At 27.7% G+C, this 21,360-nt stretch overlaps 1 protein-coding gene across 1 annotated transcript; it reads right to left on the bottom strand.

Moving 5' to 3' along the window:
* Nucleotides 1-7,400: 7,400 nt before the first annotated feature.
* Nucleotides 7,401-9,587, bottom strand: LOC143258075 (syntaxin-like; the record flags this gene model as incomplete). Its single annotated transcript, XM_076517100.1, is given in 2 exon segments — nucleotides 7,401-7,478; nucleotides 9,349-9,587. Coding segments are annotated over 2 exon segments (111 nt in total), but the record flags the coding sequence as incomplete, so codon positions are not given.
* Between the last annotated feature and the right edge of the window lie 11,773 nt (nucleotides 9,588-21,360).

The following is a 21,360-nucleotide window of genomic DNA, read 5'->3' on the forward strand; positions in this document are numbered from 1 at the left end:
CCTTTGTCTTGTTTTAGGTTTCTAATGGAATTCACGTCTCTTTTTATAAGATTGTCTTTTTAGCTTCTGTTTTGTGAAATAATGTTGATGGTTTTGTTAGAAAATGCTTTTTGAAAAAAAATCTGTTTAGAGATGTTGTTTTTTAGGTGTTCTGGAAAATATTAATTTTAATTTTTCCTAGGAAGTTTGGCATGTTGAATGTCAATAAAATTGTCTAAGTTGTCTTCTTCTCTGTTGGTTATTTTTTTGTTTTCTGTAGAAAGTACCACAAGTCTCCTGGCTAGATATTCTAAACATGTTTTGATTTCTAAGGTTGGAATGTTCCTAGGTGCTATTGCGAAGTTGAGTCCTTTGTTGGGCAGATGCATCTCATCTGTTTTAATTGTCGGTCGGATCTGTTAATTATGAGGTTAGCCAACGGTTTGTCGTGTTGGTGTCTTTTCTGTTGTTTGCATCTTAGTTTTCTAGTTTTTTTTGTGGCAGATCTTGTCTCTGTTTCTTATGTTGATTTGGTTGTACAAGTCCGTAAATCTCTTGTTTTCGTAAGTCAAAACAAAAAAATGAACCTAGACCATCAACTGGCATGCTGCATTAAACCAGAGATTTACGGACTTATACAACGAAACATAAACCAAATCAACACTAAGAATGACTAATCTCATAATAAACAGATCAATAAGTTTCCTCCACAAACCGTAGAAAACATTATACGCACACACCTAGACAGAAAGCAAAATCAACCAACAAAAGTAAATATATCTCACGAATCAAAAAATCACGAAAGCATGTACTGCTGCATACCATATATTCCTGACATCAGCAGACAAATATCAAACATTTGTCAAAAATTAGTAACAAAATATGACATTCCAGTTAATACCAAATGTATTCAAAAACCAGGCACAAAACTGAGGTCTATACTATGTAAAAACTACACTGACAAACATCACACCAACATTATTTATAAAATACAATGTGATAACTGCCACGACTTCTATATTGAGAAACAAGTAGAAAAATGGAAATCAGATTCAATGAACATAAAAGTCATCTTCAGACGTTTACGAACACTGCAAATCAAATAAACACAACATAACCATAGAAAACACTCAAATACTAAATAAAGAAACAAACAAACGCAAAATTAGAGAAGCCTTACTTATAGGATATTAACTGTTTTCAGTGAACAGTTTGGACAGCTGACAGACAACACTGCTCTGCTTAGTTTTTACTGACTTGAAAGTAACGGTTTATATTTTGAAAAAAACTACACTGAATCTTAAAATGACTTTAGTTTCTTAGTTCAATTTTTCCCACAAAATTAGAAATTTCATTTATTTTTAATTAATTATAATTATATTTTTAATATTAATTACATTTTCATGTTAATTATACTTTTAGTAATAACTAGTTTGTTTTGTTTTTCAGATTGAGTTTTGAAACTTACCTGCAATAATTACAGTGGTATAATGGATCGCAGAATGTGCAGTACCGTCATGTAGTATAGTATATACTGTCAATATGTTACTTTGTACATTTAGAAATATGCAAGCAGAGGTAATCAGTCATTATGTATTCAAGTACAATGTAAATTTACTATACTATCATTTTTTCAAATGTAATTTGTGAAATACTCAAACCTGATAGAGAAAAATGAAAGTCATTTCTGAATTCAGGACCATCAAATTAACTATAATCAGGTCTTAACACTGAATCAGCAGGAAAAAAGTTTCCAGATGCAGGGTAGTGTAATAAAACATACATTAAGGTCAGAACATGAGCAGTCTTCAATGAATAGTCTCAACAGTTGGCACAATGTAAAACATGTTCATTAAAGTAAGAAAATGAATTGTGTTTTGAGTGAACAGTCTTAAGAGCTGTTAGATTGTAATGTGTATATATGATTATTTACCTGGGCTAAGAATCTTTAAAAACCTGTTCATCTTTACAATGACCCCAGTGACCTTTGTTAAAGATTAGACTAATGGTCCAACAAACATCCATTTAAGCATCTTTACAAAACAATCACTCGGACATCTTTACTGAAACACTGTGTTTATATATGTAGACAAATATAATTATCTAAACAGTCTTTACTGTGAAATATTTGAACATTGTGTAGGTAATATTTGGTACTCACATGACACAAACTATTATAAACTATTATATTTTAGATTCAGTTTTATTAATGAAGACTTCACTCTGGAAGTGTGTTAGTTATCTTCCTGTCAAAAACAGCCTAGAAATCTGTTATCACAGGTCAAGGATGAGTGTAAGAACGACCAGAAACTTACAACTCAATGATACAGAATGTTTCGTGTAGGGAAAATCTGTACACATAGTTATTGTCACAAAGTGAAAGTGTGTATATTATATCCTTTCTTCAACATGTACTCTTTCTCAACTTTCATATTCAGGTACAGAATCTATCTGGAAGTTGACAGTCTGTAAAATAAGTAATTTAGTCATGTTCCTGCAATCACCACAATCACATTCTAAATATATTAATGTGAATGAATTATACTCATAGAAATGTTCATGTAAACATTTTTGTAAAATAGTAATTCTGGCATTTTCTTAATATCCAGTTTTGTAAAATAACATGATTATCTTTCTCTTACTTCAGTGAATAGACAGTAATTATTTAGATACAAAACAAGTACTTGATTCTATAGTTTAAAGGTGAATTTTACAGAAAAAAGAAAACTTTGCACTCAAAAGAACTACTCATACTGATTAATTTTGTAGGTTCACATTTTTTATAAAACATATGTGCTAATAAATGAAACATAGAACTTGTCGCAGAAAGAGCCATTTCTGAACAGCAATCCAAACGTTTTAGTTTTTACGTTTGCCACTAGGAAAAGTACTGTGACATAATAGTTGCCAAACAAACTGCCAACGCCAGCACGTTGAATGTAAATAAACATGGCCAGTGCGTACGGAGAAACAGAGGTGGAGTGTGTTTTGACTTTGTGTTCTGAACAATGTCGAGTAGCACCATATCAATTCGAACCTACTCTGAACGAACCTAGAACAGTTACTTTTGACACAGATCTGACAAGTTCTAGTGATGAGGACAGTTCCATGAGCGAGAGAAGCGGAACTGTAAGTGATACTAAAGAAATAAGATTATAGATTAAAACAACATGCTTTATGAGGTTTATGAGATTTACATTTAATATGACAATGTCAAAGTACTGTGTTAAGATTAATTTTATTATGATGAGTTATGGAAATTGTTATGGAGTTTATATTTGATTGTTTACAAGTCTACAATGTTTGTTTTAAATACATAACATGTACTTGATTACTTCAACATGTTCAAGACACAGTCTTATTTCAATTTATCTTGAAATATTAAATTTGAAAAATGGTGTTCTTCAAACTTTTCCATATTTAAAAATGATACAAAAACATCTACTGAATGATCTACCAGTTTTAAACTTGGAATATACTCTGTTTGGGATAGATTTGTCCACTGTCTAGACTATGAAATCAAGGTTTCACTGACTTTCAGGTGCCACAAATGCAAAACACGCTCATGAAAGTGAAATGTGTATGTCTAGTTACATTCTTCAAAAACTTGTACTTTTTAAATTATTATATTATACTGGTTATTGTTTATCACTTTATACTGCACACATACCTTTAAGTTTGTTCTTTTGGTGATGGCAAGGGATGGCTTCAGAGGGGTGGAACCTGTACACTGCAGGCTGAGATCAGTCCTCAGCTCTACACAAGGAAAGATGGTGGGGACAATCCTGTCTACTGCCGATGGTTTTTTCAGTCTCAACCTGCCTGGCTTGTAACCCACGGAATCCAAAACAGTGGGATCCGACACAAAACATGAGCGTTCAAAGTGATCTTGAGAAAGCTTTGAATAGTGTGAAGGAATCCAGTTCTTCCTATTGACCATTCACACCCACTGTCGCCACCTTGCCGGTTCCTTCTCCTTGCACAGAAATGAAAAGAAGCTTTTGCCCGATGCCGAACCGTTTTTACAACCATAACCAACGCAGTAAACCATGTTATCATAAAACAAACATAAAGTAGCAATATCAAGACAAAAAATAGTCTCACAAAATATGTAATCTGAAAAAAGCACTGATAGATTTACATAAAACACCAGCACTGAAAGGAACATAATGGTCGGTACGCAACAAAGCGTGTTTGGCAACTATTACGTCATAGTTGTGAAACGTCACGGAAACAGCTGAACGACCGAGAGGAACTTGAGTTCGAGGACGCGCATATTTTGTTTCACTTTTTACTCAAAAACTAAAGTTTAAAAATATGGCAACCTCACAGGAATTATACCTAACCAAAGTACAGTTTATCAGGCAATTATTAACTTTGTTGAAAATTCACCTTTAAGGATGCACTACAAAATTCTACAAATATAATACCTGATCATAAAGTTTAATGATTCACTACAAGGACCTTACAAAACTATTACCTGAATGAATATCTTTTGAGTATTGAAAGCCTAAGTTCTATTAAACAAGTTTCATTAGAAAAGAATTTCTCGACTACCAAATTAAAATATTTCAAAGTGGAATCCCAAACACATTACAAAACAAAATCAAAAGGTTTGAAAGAAAAGTACAGGTGAAGTCTATCGGTAATGTATATTTTGATATACGTAATTAAATGTACATTATTAAAAACAATTATTATGTTAGAACAAAGATTACATTTTGAAAAGTGACTGATATAGTCTAAAGGAATTGTCCCATGCCAAAATTATCTTAAAACCAATATAAATGTTTCAACAAATTCAAAAAAGTTCTAAGAGGTTCACATTTAAAAGTATGGTAATTTTTCTTAACTTGCATTATACCTATAACAGATCTGTTTTAACTAGTTCTTATAACAGCTTAATTGAAGCACATTACATGAGGTTAATCAAACATCATAATCCATGTGTATGCACACAGTAAGTAGTGAACTGTAGCACCACTAATGTACAGCACGTGTCGTCCCCAAACATCACAATTTAAAATCAGTGGGCAACACGCAGGACATTTGTGATGCTTCAGTTCTCCAAGTTCCATGTACAACCTTACTGAACTTGCAAATCAAACACATTATATAAATGACACAAACCAATGCTGCAAAATTCCTTGAAACTTAAACACAACAAGTACTCTTATAAACGTTTATATATTTCAGTGATTAAAAACATGAGATTTTATGTTATTTGCTTTCTCTTCTGGGTTGAAAATGTATTGTAATTAAAAATTACATAAATACAATAAACATATGAACAATGCATGTACAACCAGTTTGCTGTAAGTAACTAGAGTTAACATATATATATAGTAAACAATAAAAACTGGCAGGGATAAAACAGAAAATCTTGCAAAGATCAAGAAACCTGGTTTTCACTATTACTACTGACAAAAGGGCAGTGTACCTCCAGGTAAAACTTCATGGATTTACTTTTAGTTTACTGAAGCAAATATTGTATACAAGGAAAATACAAACTTTTACTTCTAAGTGTCATCTTTAACAAATAATTTTTACTTGACTGGTATTTTACTTTTGCACAATACTATTAGTTCCATTTTAAATGCTTTTTAAGGTAGTTTTAAAACTTATCTTGTGATTTAAATTATTACATTTAAAAAGAACCATTAAATAATTACATTCAGTCATTGATGTTTTACTAAAGTCATTATAATGGTATGTTTAAGAAAAAAAACATCTTTAACCTATGTTTCAAAAATACAGAAAAATCCACTGATCGAAAGTTAAGAAATAAATGAAGTTCAATTTTTGAATTATAATATTTAAATAATTTTATATTTTTTGGATTATCAGTGACTAGTGAATTGCACAATACCCACCCCAGATAGTCTTTAAACTACTTTTCAAAAGTAAAATCTGGTTTCTACAAAGTTTTTTTCTATTGATAATATATTATAAATGATCTAAATAACAAACTGTGTAAATACTGATTGCAGTGACACGTGCAAACATTACAACAAAGATAATACAAAAACCATCAACATTTCTATAAATGTGTGAGTTAGTAACTTCTTTGAATAGCTCTTCCTGCTGAACATGTCATATGTAGAGAAAACATTTTTACAGGGGTTGATATAGCTGAATGAGTGATTAATACACAGTAAACAGATAAGCAAACTAATTTATAAACAAAGACTTTCAGTGATGGTGTAACATAACTACATGTTACACAATCAAAAATATTCTTCCTTGTGCTTATAAATCATTAATTGCCTGCTTATTATTGTGTTGGCCTAATTCGTTACTCATTAAACACAACAATACTCATATAAATTAATAAACACAACATTTCTACCTCTCAAAACCATAAATTTTGCATCCTAAAATAGGAATACTCAAATAAAACTATTTACCCCTGTAATAAGTCAGTCTATTTTCCTTTCAAAAGATTATCTCTTCACCAGAAGAATAAGAAAACTGTCCATCACCAAATCTTAAGAAATATTAAATTATGTAACAAATTTTGTTCCTGGATAGTAGGTGTTATTTCTTAATTGCTTATGTTGTAAAAGTACAGAAAATGGTCAGTATTTTCTTAAAACTTTGCTTTTGTGACCTGGATAATGAAATTTAGAAATTAACCTATTTTCTATGTAAAAACAGGCAAATTTGCACATTTTCATTTTCATAAGGTCTGAATAAAACATATGAATGAAGATTTATACTAAAGTTATACAAAATGAACAAAATGTTTATAAGTGAGTAGTTTTCAAGATTTGCGACTGTAATGTAAATCACTTTCACGTATCATCCCCAAATATAGTCTCCCATCATGTTTTTTGTTATACGCCCCAGGTCACAAAAGCAAAGTTTGAAGAGGAAAAATAGGTCTTTTCACTTACTTTAGACATAAACAATTGGGAAATAACACTTTCTGTCCAGGAACAAGAAAAAGTAAACATTTTGTTACATAATACTAGAGACTTATTTGCTTAAATATCATGGTGAGAAAAGCATGTACAATATTTTTTTAACTGACATATCTCTCCCTGTTCCTCCTGATAAGAAAACAGAGAAAGTGACCAATCTTTAAAGGTACTTGAGTTATAAATCGTTTTCTTCCTTACAGTTACTTTTATGGGTTCTATACAGTATCTGATTTCAAGAACACACTAACTTTGTATGCTTACCTTTTTCTAACAAAGTATTTATTCAGTAGCATACAAAAACACTATGAATAAAGAAATTCACAGTCTCAGATTACCTTTACCACCATTCAAGTGGCTCTGTATTATTGAACTAACTGGTCTAGCAAAGTCCAACATTTATATTAAAATACAGACTTCAGATGATCACAATCCATATTTGGTTACCTAAAAAGCAACAATAAAGTAAATTATAAGCAGTGAAAGAACTTTTGGTTCTACCTCTTGGAAGAATTCATCCATGTAGCCTCCACCCCTGGTGTCTTCAACAGAGACAACAATATCATCGTCACCTTGAGACTGAAAATATAATGATTATAAATACATTTTAATTACAATGTACACCTTACCTCTTACTCATATGTTAGATTTATACTTACATCTGTTTAAAATCGATTTTCAGAGCTTTTATGGCAAACTATATAATTATACTTATGTATTTGGTTAAAATTCAATGAGCATGTGTACATAAAACACAGTAAATAAGCCACTAAATACAATACATGATAGGTTACTTCTGATTGGATTAGTAATTTACTGAGCACAGTGATAACTAATTTTAATTTTCTGTAATAAATGTTTCTTATACAAACAACAGTGTCAGGCATTTAACTTCAGTTGTATGAATCTACTTAAAGATTTGGTAATTGACAAGTTTCTAAAATACATGTTCCATTGTTTATAATTTCACATCAAATGATACATAAAGAGATACAAGTAATACTTAAATTTGAGAAAACCCAAAAAAGTAAAAAATAATTACCTATTATCTAAAACTACTTCATTAAGTAGCCATAAGTTAATACCTGACGATTTTGGAATTTTCTATATTGTTAATAAGCCTACAAATTAACTTGTAAGTACAATTTGTTGAAAGAAAACTAGTTACACTATGAAATACATGCTTACAAACTGTTTTCTTGCTCATTCTACTTGAAATGGTTGGATCACTTCTAAAAAACTTGCACAAATTGAATATTATGTGAAATAAAAATAGCCAGTTTATGAATATTTTCTTTATAATGTAACATCACAATACACACACAGACAACACCTTCAACTGTTATTTTATAAACTAAATATCCGATCCATTAAGAACCCAAATTTACTCAAAAAGTATTAACAATCTTATGATAAGTCACAGAAAAATTTCTGTCATGTTGAATTGCAATCATGTAACAAATAATTATACAAAACCTATTTTGTACAAACTAAAATTATTCTATTTTTTCTCTGCCTACATTTTCAAAATCACATTTTAACTTCAATTAAGAACTTATATTTTTAGCACTGGAAGCAACAAAACAGATTTCCAATGAGCATGACACTTGTATTGTTGTGAAATAAAATTTATTATTTTTGTTCAATATTTCAATAAAAGATAACACTGAATTTATCTGTAAAAATAAATTGTAAAATATAACAAAGTTTAGCTCTATTATTTAGTTATCACTAGCCTAAAAATAAAACTAAAGGGAGTTACATAAAGCATTTAAAAATGGGTTTCATAAGATGAAATATATACTAAAAGTAAAAACATTTACAAAGTTTTGTATTACATCATTTTTGGAGAAACAAAAAGAGATAATCTAAGGGTGTTTTGTTTTTCACCTGCCCGACCACATCTTGCTCAAGTGTGAAACACTAGTTTTAAATTCTACGATTTTTATATTTTAATTCCTGCCCAATGTCACTAATGTAAACGAGAGAGCTTTTTAATTCCACTACAACAGTATATCATAAGTTTCAGTAAAAACTTCCAATCTAGTACTGATAAACAATGTTCCACTAAAAATATAATTCATCTAAATACCTGATACAAGTTTATAAGTTATAGTAAAATTAATATGGTCTGACTGTATGTCTAAATAAGCCTAAGCTAAAGACAAGCACGTGATACGAATGTAAATGGATCTAATGAAGATTACACTTTACAGTATCCACTGAACAGTTATTTCTTGTACGGAGTTAAGTTTAATTTACTCTCCTTTATAGTAACAACAGATCTGATTTGATAATCAAACGTTAGGCTTAATGTTACTGTTATCTCTCTAAACCCACGGTGTTGCAATACGTCTGTACTGCAGACCAAAGGCAAAGAGAGTGACTCGAAACCGTCGAAACAGCGGTAAATCATTTTTTCTAATTCAAAAAATGGGACGTTCCTTACCGCTTTCAACGCTGCTAATCGATCCTTCGTCATTATTAAGTCAACTTAAATGTTACAAATTACTTATATAATTTCAAACTATTATTTGTTTAATATTTCGTCTAAAAACCTAACTTTCTTTACGCACATTATGCGTTATGGACACCACAAACCTATTTTAACAGTTCTAGTTAGCGATACCTCTCCAATTGATTATTTGTTACAGCGCGAACTGCAAATCTGACGACCTCTATAGAAGAAAATTTGCTTTCACCCGCCAGATGGCAAGAATTTTAAATTTCTAATAATTCTTATTTTGAAAGTTTGAATCATCAAACTGTACTATTAATCCATAAAAGAAATTAAGTATTATTCACAAATAGTTAAAGGCCACGCAAAAAGTAAGGGGCTTAAGATTTTAAGTCAACTAATTAAAGAACAGGTACATAGAAAAACATAAGACAGCCATAAAAGTAACACTATGTATTATTGTGTTTGCTTAGCCTGTTGGTGTGGTGTATATTTATACCTAGCATATCTGAAGGAACACAGTCCCATAAATTTTAATGTGCTAGTCTCTAATAAGCAAATAAGCTTAATGAGATTTAAGCGAAACTATAAAGATTTAAAGTGATGTTTACTAATTATTGTCGCCCCTATCTTCTTTTGAAATGCAAAAGAATCACTCTTGTCTTGGATTTGTAAGGAAGTATTCACATTAGCAGTCAATACAGCAGGAACTCAGCTTGTCTTTGCTGCAAAGATAACATAATGACTACTGTTATTCGATTATTGTAATTATGTCTTGCCTAGAGAAAACAAAACACAAAAAACATGATGTATTTCCTATACATGTTTTTTCTTCTTCTCATTTTCCTACTGTTGCAAGTGTATGTCACTTCTGGAACTTGGAAAGCACATGCCTTGATTTAAGTTCCATTATAATTTCAGGTGGTAAGAGGTCAGGCATTCGAAAAATCAAATGTTTTGACCTGACGTTCCTTTATATTTCCACCAATCTGAAACAAACAGCGTTGGAATTCGTATCTTTCTTTGGATTTTACAGAGATTAAAGGTCAAATTATTTTGCAAGTGTTGGCTATTTGGCTTGCAGTTTCTCTATACTTCGACCAATCTGGATGAAACTTTTCACAAAACTACCTTGTGATAGCTCCCACGAAGTAAAGTGATTTGATCCTTTATTTTGGTTTTACAGACTATAGTCAAAAGAAAAAGTTACAATGTATGTGGTTGGGTACTTTGGGTCTAGAAATATTTTCTATTTATATATAAAGTTAAAAGGAGCTGTTATTATAGAGTTTTGATGCGTACAATACATGAAATTATATATACAGTGTTGAAGAATAAATTTTATTTATCCAGGCATTACTTATAAAGTTTTATTATGAATAAATGTATTTACTTAAAAACTGATTGTTCTACGTATTATAAGGTTACAATTTATTATTATCTGATATAACTCTCCCGCTAAGAAGTCCCAAGTTAATACTATGTTAAGTACATATATTTTCAGACACTGGAGTAGAATATCTTAATTTAAAATCTAAATAGTTGATCTTAATTTACTTCTAAAAAGTATTTTTTAACCCATTTAGTTTCTCTTCATTTCATTTTCTTAATTTTCCTTTTCAATTTTTGAGATCTGAAATTGAAATAAAAATTTAAGAAATGTAATAAAAAAAGAAATAGGTGAAAAAGAAAACTTTTCATAAGCAGGTAAGATCAGCCTCATGTATTTTTGCTTACTGAGTTAACTGTCTGTCCTCTGAAATATATTTGTTGCGGTTTCTTTTCCCTTTCTCTGCCTTGAAATCTATTGTATTCTTAGGATTTGGTATAAAGTAGGTTCACGCTCTTAAAAAGTTGTTTTCGTTTCATTTATTAAGTTTCTACTTAATTACTTTTGTGAATGTTTCCTTTCAAATATTCCTACTTCTTTATTTTAGGCTTATATGTAGAATGCAGTTTTTATCTATGAATAACACAGTTCTGTCGGAGCTTTTACGGATTAAAGTGTGAGGCCAGTTCTATTATTTTATTTCGTAAATGGACGTACTTATGCTAAGTACTAAATTAATTAAACCTTGTGCATAAAATAATAAATTTATTGAAGTATATTATTATTCTAACAAATGACAGCAGCATAAAAATTTATCAAAGTAATTCCCAATCTGTCAGGTCATCTCTTAAGTAATGTCCGATTTTAGATTCAGAAAAAGAGAAAGGATTTCAAACGCTTTTAATGTTGTTTAATCAATAATGTATGTTCCATTATTATTAATTACTTCCTGCCAACGATTCACAAGCTTCTGAATGCCACTTCTATAAAATATTTGGGGTTTGGAGGAAAATAATGTAAAAAGGGTAGTTCTGACATTTTCATATGGTCCAAGCTCTTTTCCATAAAGATAGTTCTGTAAACTTCGGAATAGATGATAATCAGATGGGGTAAGGTCTGAAGAATAAGGAGAATGTGGAAGTTTTTCCCAGTCTAGCTCTTCAATTTTTGAAAATGTGATCCTTGCTTTACGGGGCAGTGCATTATCCTGGTGTAACACAACGCCTTTACGATTGATCAAAGCAGGCCTCTTTTCTTTCAGTGCAACGTTCAAGCGCTCTAACTGTTGACAATAGAAGTCTGATGTAATCGTTACATTGAGTGGCAGCAACTCAAAATGGATCATACCAACAATATCCATCAAACGCTTAACAAGGCTTTCCTGGGGTGGAGGTATATTTGAGGCTGTGATTTAGTCAGGTTACCTGCACTGAGCCATTGTCTGCGGCGCTTAAATTTTTTTATAAAACACTCATTTTTCATCTCCAATCACTAACCTGTCCAAAAAAGGTGAGTTACGTTCACGAGGGTGCAGAAAAGTGCAAATGTCCATTCTTGTTCTGAAGTTGGCTTCTGTCAAAGCATTAGGGGACCCATTTACCAAGTGTTGACATCTTTCCAAGCTGTTGCAAGTAACGGTGAACTGTTTAATGGGTTGAATTAAGCCTCTTTGTCATTTCTTTAACTGTTACAGCACAATCTTCATCAAGTGCAGTCTGCAGCAAGTCATCATTAAACTCAACAGGACGACCTGAATGTGGCGCATCAATGAACTTGTGAAACCACCTTCGACATTTTCTTTTATTAAGAGACTCCGCACCATAAACACCTTGAATATTTCGTGTAGTTTCTGCTGCACTATTGCCTTTTTAAAACTCATAAAGTATTATATGTCTAATGTACTCCTCAGACACATCCATCTTCATGAGGGTTTATTTGATTATAGATCTGAAAAGTGGAGTTGGGTTAGTTTATTTTATTTGTCTGAACATTTTTACACACGTCCTATTACATATTTTAGTCATTAAAGCTTCTACAACGACAGAAATGATGATGCACTTTCTGTATTAAAATTTTCGACATTACTTATGGGTTGGCCTGCTATTTGTAAGACAACCTTTAAGAAATAACTTATGCATGGAACAGTTGGCAAAAATAGTAGCTACTTTTATCAAAAATTTCCAACGTTACTAACGTAATACCAATACCAAATAGACGGCAGTAGTAGCACTACTCTTTATTAAAAAAAACTCTGACTTTAATAGGTTCAAAAATAGGCAGTAGCAATGGTATATTCTAGAATCAGACTGATATGATAAAAAGCTGGACTATTAATAAATTCATTATTTTCATGACATATAACAACTGAAAAAGAATGAGAATAGTTAAGCCTCGTCACAAAAGAAAAATTAAATATCAAAAAGATAATGGCGATCAATAGTAAACACTGACGAAGAAATGATATATGTTTGGGTAGTATATTTCACATAACAAATACTTTATTTCTTTCTTACTTGTGCATATAGGCTTCAGAACAGAGAAGATGATTACGGTATGCAACTAACTGGTAAATGTACTGGTTACATGATGTCATAAATCATTCTCCTTTGGTGTAATTTAAGTTTCTCCCTTGGAATATGTCAGTGTAGAACAGTGTAATTTGGTATCGTATGCAGTATTTATGGTAAGATCAATTATGTAGAAGATTGACGACGTCTTAAAACTATATACTCTCTATTTGGTGCTTAGGAACGGCCTAACGTGACGTGGACAGAGCATGTACTCTGTGAGAGATGAATGTATTGTTTTCTCTAAGTACTTACCAATTCTTTCAGTCTCATTTACATTCTCTCCACAGTTTATTCATCTGTAATTGGATCTATTTTTGACATTGACTGCATTCAATACTCAAAAACTAGCGCTGTCTTAAATGTAGTACACTCATTTATTTTGATTTATATGTGGAAATAAATAAAGACTGTTTTTCACTTTGCTCTCATATTCTTCGCTTCTCTTTCTCCAGTTCGGTAATATTCAGAAATTCGGTTTCATTCCTCTAGTCCTTATTGCTATTATTCTTACATGTAAGATCAGTTGAGATTGGTACACTGGCGGTTAGCCTAGCTCTGATTATAAACAATGTTTTATTCTATTAGGAATCTGAAAATTATTGAGAAAATTTTCATCGAAGTGAGAACTGTTATATCTCTACATGACTAAAAATAACAGACAAAACAATAGTAAAATTATAATCCCTGTGAATTTCTATAGTCAAATGACAATTTTAAGGTGTTATCTAGTGATGAAACATGATTTTTATAAAACCTTAGAAAACACGTTAATATGTAACAATGAAATTAAAATTAACAAGGCATGAGTAGATAAAATGATTAATATCAATGTAAACAGGTTTATGGGAGATACGCATTTTTTCCATGAAATAACATTCAAGTGAGAAGAGAGAAGTATTTAAATAGTCATAATATAATTCATATACTTGGTAAAAAATACATGATATATATATGCTAATTACCTGAAGTGAGTCCCCTGCTGGGAGAACGCTAAAATCGGGGGTTCGATTCCTCATAGTGGATACAGTAGATATTCCGTTATGGCTTTCCTATAAGAAAGACACACACACACTCAAACTGAAGTGGCGTGTAGCCAATTTTTCATCCAAATAAGATACATACATATATAAGATACAAAAACTGTTAGATTCAGTTTCCATAGCAACATTTATTATATATGCTGGAATATGTATAGAATATATTTTTTGAGTATCGAGTCCGCTTACGAGTGTTGGCCATCTTAAATGCTGGTGTATCATCCGTGATTCTCGGGCAAATTTACATGGTAGCAATAATGTCCTCTCCAGGTAGCTGGCCTTAATTTAATAGTGATAAACTACAGAGAAACCAGCCAACTAGTACTAATCACCGCCAACTCTTAGACTGCTCTTTATACAGGCCCGGCATGGCCAGGTGGTTAAGGAACTCGACTCGTAATCCGAGGGTTGCGGGTTCGAATCTCCGTCACACCAAACATGCTCGCCTTTTCAGCCGTGGTGGCGTTATAATGTGACGGTCAATATAATGTATTTCAGTCAAGAAGCCTAATGTACCTACATCCTGTCAAGCTGGTGAGGGAAAAAGTAGCCCAAGTCATCAAACTAAATGACTAGGAGTCTAGTGGAATAATTTGAATCTAACAACGCGAAACTTCACAGTTAAAGATAGAAAATACATTTGAAACTTGCAAGTTGAATTTCTGGCAGCGTTTTAAAGGTCCTTTTAAACAAGCGGTACTATTGCCTTGGTAGGGATGACTTGGTTTGTTTTTAATTTCGCGCAAAGCTACGCAATGGCTATCTGTGCTAGCCGTCCCTAATTTAGCAGTGTAAGGCTAGAGGGAAGGCAGCTAGTCATCATCACCCACCGCCAACTCTTGGGCTACTCTTTTACCAACGAATAGTGGGATTGACCGTCACTTTATAACGCCCACATGGCTGAAAGGGCGAGCATGTTTGGTGCGACGGGGATTCGAACTCACGACCCTCAGATTACGAGCCAAACGCCTTAATCCACCTGGCCATGCCGTTGGGATGGCTCGAATTCTTCATCAAAATGGTATTTTAAATATGTCCTCAACAGGTCATCGTAACTTTACAATGCTATATAATATTTTCTCTTATAACAATATCTCTGTAATGACTGAGTTATAAGTTCTGGTAATGTCTGTAAATATTACAGAGAAAAGTCTGAGTTTCTTTTAGATTCTTCTGCTTCTTTCTTATAACATGATTACAAAAAATAACCCAACACAATGATGTCAAACAGTTTTACCAAGATGACATAGTTTCAATCGTAGGGTGCGCTTTTATAAGCATTATTAAGAACTAGTAGTAATTTTCACATAATTCTAATGTAAACGTTTTTATCATTACCCTTTAAAGTTAGCTTTCTTAAAGACATTTGATGTTCCTTTAAAAATCTTAAAAACATATTGAAACAGGAATTACAGAGTTCCTATAATCTTCCTATATTTTTTGAAACTCTACATTAAAAAGCAAGAAAATAAGTGAAGAAAATATTTTCACAAACGAAGTCAACGTGGAGATGGTTAACATCAGTTCCTCAAAAACAATACAACAAAAGTAGTAGGGATACTACGTGAGTCATTCCTACATAATTACACAGGCAAGAATCAACATATAATAATATAACTATGGTATCACAGATGAATTTAATTTATTCTATTTTTATCTGTTAACATTCTACTACACTGTGTGTCTGTACTATTCTGTAAAAACATGATACAAATACCACAGTTACCATCTTGTTTATGAAGGATTGATATCAGCCTTTCATACGTTTACTTCCTTTGTTGTAAAGTTTTTCATTTACTTGTCCGTATTATATAGCATAGTGTTTTATTCAAACACTTACAAATCATTTAAGAAATCTTTATTGCACTTTTCATAATAATATTTGTTATTATCAATAGTTACTTATGAAAACACATAATAATATTTGTTATTATCAATAGTTACTTATGAAAACACATAATAATATTTGTTATTATCAATAGTTACTTATGAAAACACATAATAATATTTGTTATTATCAATAGTTACTTATAAAAAACACAATAATATTTCTTATTATCAATAGTTACTTATGAAAAAACATAATATATTTGTTATTATCAATAGTTACTTATGAAAACACATAATAATATTTGTTATTATCAATAGTTACTTATGAAAAAAACATAATAATATTTGTTATTATCAATAGTTACTTATGAAAAAAACATAATAATATTTGTTATTATCAATAGTTACTTATGAAAACACATAATAATATTTGTTATTATCAATAGTTACTTATGAAAAAACATAATAATATTTGTTATTATCAATAGTTACTTATGAAAACACATAATAATATTTGTTATTATTAATAGTTACTTATGAAAAAACATAATATATTTGTTATTATCAATAGTTACTTATGAAAAAACATAATATATTTGTTATTATCAATAGTTACTTATGAAAACACATAATAATATTTGTTATTATCAATAGTTACTTATGAAAAAACATAATAATATTTGTTATTATCAATAGTTACTTATGAAAACACATAATATATTTGTTATTATCAATAGTTACTTATGAAAACACATAATAATATTTGTTATTATCAATAGTTACTTATGAAAACACATAATAATATTTGTTATTATCAATAGTTACTTATGAAAAAACATAATAATATTTGTTATTATCACTAGTTACTTAGGAAAACACATAATATATTTGTTATTATCAATAGTTACTTATGAAAACACATAATATATTTGTTATTATCAATAGTTAGTAAGTGAAAACACATAATAATATTTGTTATTATCAATAGTTACTTATGAAAAAACATAATAATATTTGTTATTATCAATAGTTACTTATGAAAACACATAATATATTTGTTATTATCAATAGTTACTTATGAAAAAACATAATAATATTTGTTATTATCAATAGTTACTTATGAAAAAAAACATAATATATTTGTTATTATCAATAGTTACTTATGAAAAACACATAATAATATTTGTTATTATCAATAGTTACTTATGAAAAAACATAATAATATTTGTTATTATCAATAGTTACTTATGAAAAACATAATATATTTGTTATTATCAATAGTTACTTATGAAAACACATAATAATATTTGTTATTATCAATAGTTACTTATGAAAAAACATAATAATATTTGTTATTATCAATAGTTACTTATGAAAAAACACATAATATATTTGTTATTATCAATAGTTAGTAAGATGAAAACACATAATAATATTTGTTATTATCAATAGTTACTTATGAAAAAACATAATATATTTGTTATTATCAATAGATACTTATAAAAAACACAATAATATTTGTTATTATCAATAGTTACTTATGAAAAAACATAATAATATTTGTTATTATCAATAGTTACTTATGAAAAAACATAATATATTTGTTATTATCAATAGTTACTTATGAAAAAACATAATATATTTGTTATTATCAATAGTTACTTATGAAAACACATAATAATATTTGTTATTATCAATAGTTACTTATGAAAAAACATAATAATATTTGTTATTATCAATAGTTACTTATGAAAACACATAATATATTTGTTATTATCAATAGTTACTTATGAAAACACATAATAATATTTGTTATTATCAATAGTTACTTATGAAAAAACATAATAATATTTGTTATTATCAATAGTTACTTAGGAAAACACATAATATATTTGTTATTATCAATAGTTACTTATGAAAACACATAATAATATTTGTTATTATCAATAGTTACTTATGAAAACACATAATAATATTTGTTATTATCAATAGTTACTTATGAAAACACATAATAATATTTGTTATTATCAATAGTTACTTATGAAAAAACATAATAATATTTGTTATTATCAATAGTTACTTATGAAAAAACATAATAATATTTGTTATTATCAATAGTTACTTATGAAAAAACATAATAATATTTGTTATTATCAATAGTTACTTATGAAAAAACATAATAATATTTGTTATTATCAACAGTTACTTATGAAAAAACATAATATATTTGTTATTATCAATAGTTACTTATGAAAAAACATAATAATGTTTGTTATTATCAATAGTTACTTATGAAAAAACATAATAATATTTGTTATTATCAATAGTTACTTATGAAAAACACAATAATATTTGTTATTATCAATAGTTACTTATGAAAAAACATAATAATATTTGTTATTATCAACAGTTACTTATGAAAAACACAATAATATTTGTTATTATCAATAGTTACTTATGAAAAAACATAATATATTTGTTATTATCAATAGTTACTTATGAAAAAACATAATAATATTTGTTATTATCAATAGTTACTTATGAAAAAACATAATAATATTTGTTATTATCAATAGTTACTTATGAAAAACATAATATATTTGTTATTATCAATAGTTACTTATGAAAACACATATATAATATTTGTTATTATCAATAGTTACTTATGAAAAACATAATAATATTTGTTATTATCAATAGTTACTTATAATATTTGTTATTATCAATAGTAATATATTTGTTATTATCAATAGTTACTTATGAAAAACACATAATATATTTGTTATTATCAATAGATACTTATAAAAAAACACAATAATATTTGTTATTATAAATAGTTACTTATGAAAAACATAATAATATTTGTTATTATCAATAGTTACTAATGAAAAAACATAATAATATTTGTTATTATCAATAGTTACTTATGAAAACACATAATAATATTTGTTATTATCAATAGTTACTTATGAAAAACATAATATATTTGTTATTATCAATAGTTACTTATGAAAAACATAATAATATTTGTTATTATCAATAGTTACTTATGAAAAACATAATAATATTTGTTATTATCAATAGTTACTTATGAAAACACATAATAATATATTTGTTATTATCAATAGTTACTTATGAAAAACATAATAATATTTGTTATTATCAATAGTTACTTATGAAAACACATAATAATATTTGTTATTATCAATAGTTACTTATGAAAAACACATAATAATATTTGTTATTATCAATAGTTACTTATGAAAAACATAATAATATTTGTTATTATCAATAGTTACTAATGAAAACACATAATAATATTTGTTATTATCAATAGTTACTTATGAAAACACATAATAATATTTGTTATTATCAATAGTTACTTATGAAAAACACATAATAATATTTGTTATTATCAATAGTTACTTATGAAAAAACACATAATAATATTTGTTATTATCAATAGTTACTTATGAAAAAACATAATAATATTTGTTATTATCAATAGTTACTTATGAAAAACATAATAATATTTGTTATTATCAATAGTTACTTATGAAAAAACATAATAATATTTGTTATTATCAATAGTTACTTATGAAAACACATAATAATATTTGTTATTATCAATAGTTACTTATGAAAAAACATAATAATATTTGTTATTATCAATAGTTACTTATGAAAACACATAATAATATTTGTTATTATCAATAGTTACTTATGAAAAAACATAATAATATTTGTTATTATCAATAGTTACTTATGAAAAAACATAATAATATTTGTTATTATCAATAGTTACTTATGAAAAACATAATAATATTTGTTATTATCAATAGTTACTTATGAAAAAACATAATAATATTTGTTATTATCAATAGTTACTTATGAAAAACATAATAATATTTGTTATTATCAATAGTTACTTATGAAAAACATAATAATATTTGTTATTATCAATAGTTACTTATGAAAAAACATAATAATATTTGTTATTATCAATAGTTACTTATGAAAAAACATAATAATATTTGTTATTATCAATAGTTACTTATGAAAAAACATAATAATATTTGTTATTATCAATAGTTACTTATGAAAAAAACATAATAATATTTGTTATTATCAATAGTTACTTATGAAAAACATAATAATATTTGTTATTATCAATAGTTACTTATGAAAAAACATAATAATATTTGTTATTATCAATAGTTACTTATGAAAACACATAATAATATTTGTTATTATCAATAGTTACTTATAAAAAACACAATAATATTTGTTATTATCAATAGTTACTTATGAAAAAAACATAATAATATTTGTTATTATCAATAGTTGCTTATGAAAAAAACATAATATATTTGTTATTATCAATAGTTACTTATGAAAACACATAATAATATTTGTTATTATCAATAGTTACTTATGAAAAAACATAATATATTTGTTATTATCAATAGTTACTTATGAAAAAACATAATATATTTGTTATTATCAATAGTTACTTATGAAAACACATAATAATATTTGTTATTATCAATAGTTACTTATGAAAAACATAATAATATTTGTTATTATCAATAGTTACTTATGAAAAAACATAATAATATTTGTTATTATCAATAGTTACTTATGAAAAAACATAATAATATTTGTTATTATCAATAGTTACTTATGAAAACACATAATAATATTTGTTATTATCAATAGTTACTTATGAAAAAACATAATAATATTTGTTATTATCAATAGTTACTTATGAAAAAACATAATATATTTGTTATTATCAATAGTTACTTATGAAAACACATAATAATATTTGTTATTATCAATAGTTACTTATGAAAAAACATAATAATATTTGTTATTATCAATAGTTACTTATGAAAAAACATAATAATATTTGTTATTATCAATAGTTACTTATGAAAAAACATAATATATTTGTTATTATCAATAGTTACTTATGAAAAACACATAATATATTTCAATTATTATCAATAGTTACTATCATGTTAAAAAAACATAATAATATTTGTTATTATCAATAGTTACTTATGAAAAAAACATAATAATATTTGTTATTATCAATAGTTACTTATGAAAAAACATAATAATATTTGTTATTATCAATAGTTACTTATGAAAAACACATAATAATATTTGTTATTATCAATAGTTACTTATGAAAAAACATAATAATATTTGTTATTATCAATAGTTACTT

Source organism: Tachypleus tridentatus, chromosome 7 (assembly GCF_004210375.1).
Source record: "Tachypleus tridentatus isolate NWPU-2018 chromosome 7, ASM421037v1, whole genome shotgun sequence".
In the NCBI taxonomy this organism is placed as follows: Eukaryota; Metazoa; Arthropoda; class Merostomata; order Xiphosura; family Limulidae; genus Tachypleus; species Tachypleus tridentatus.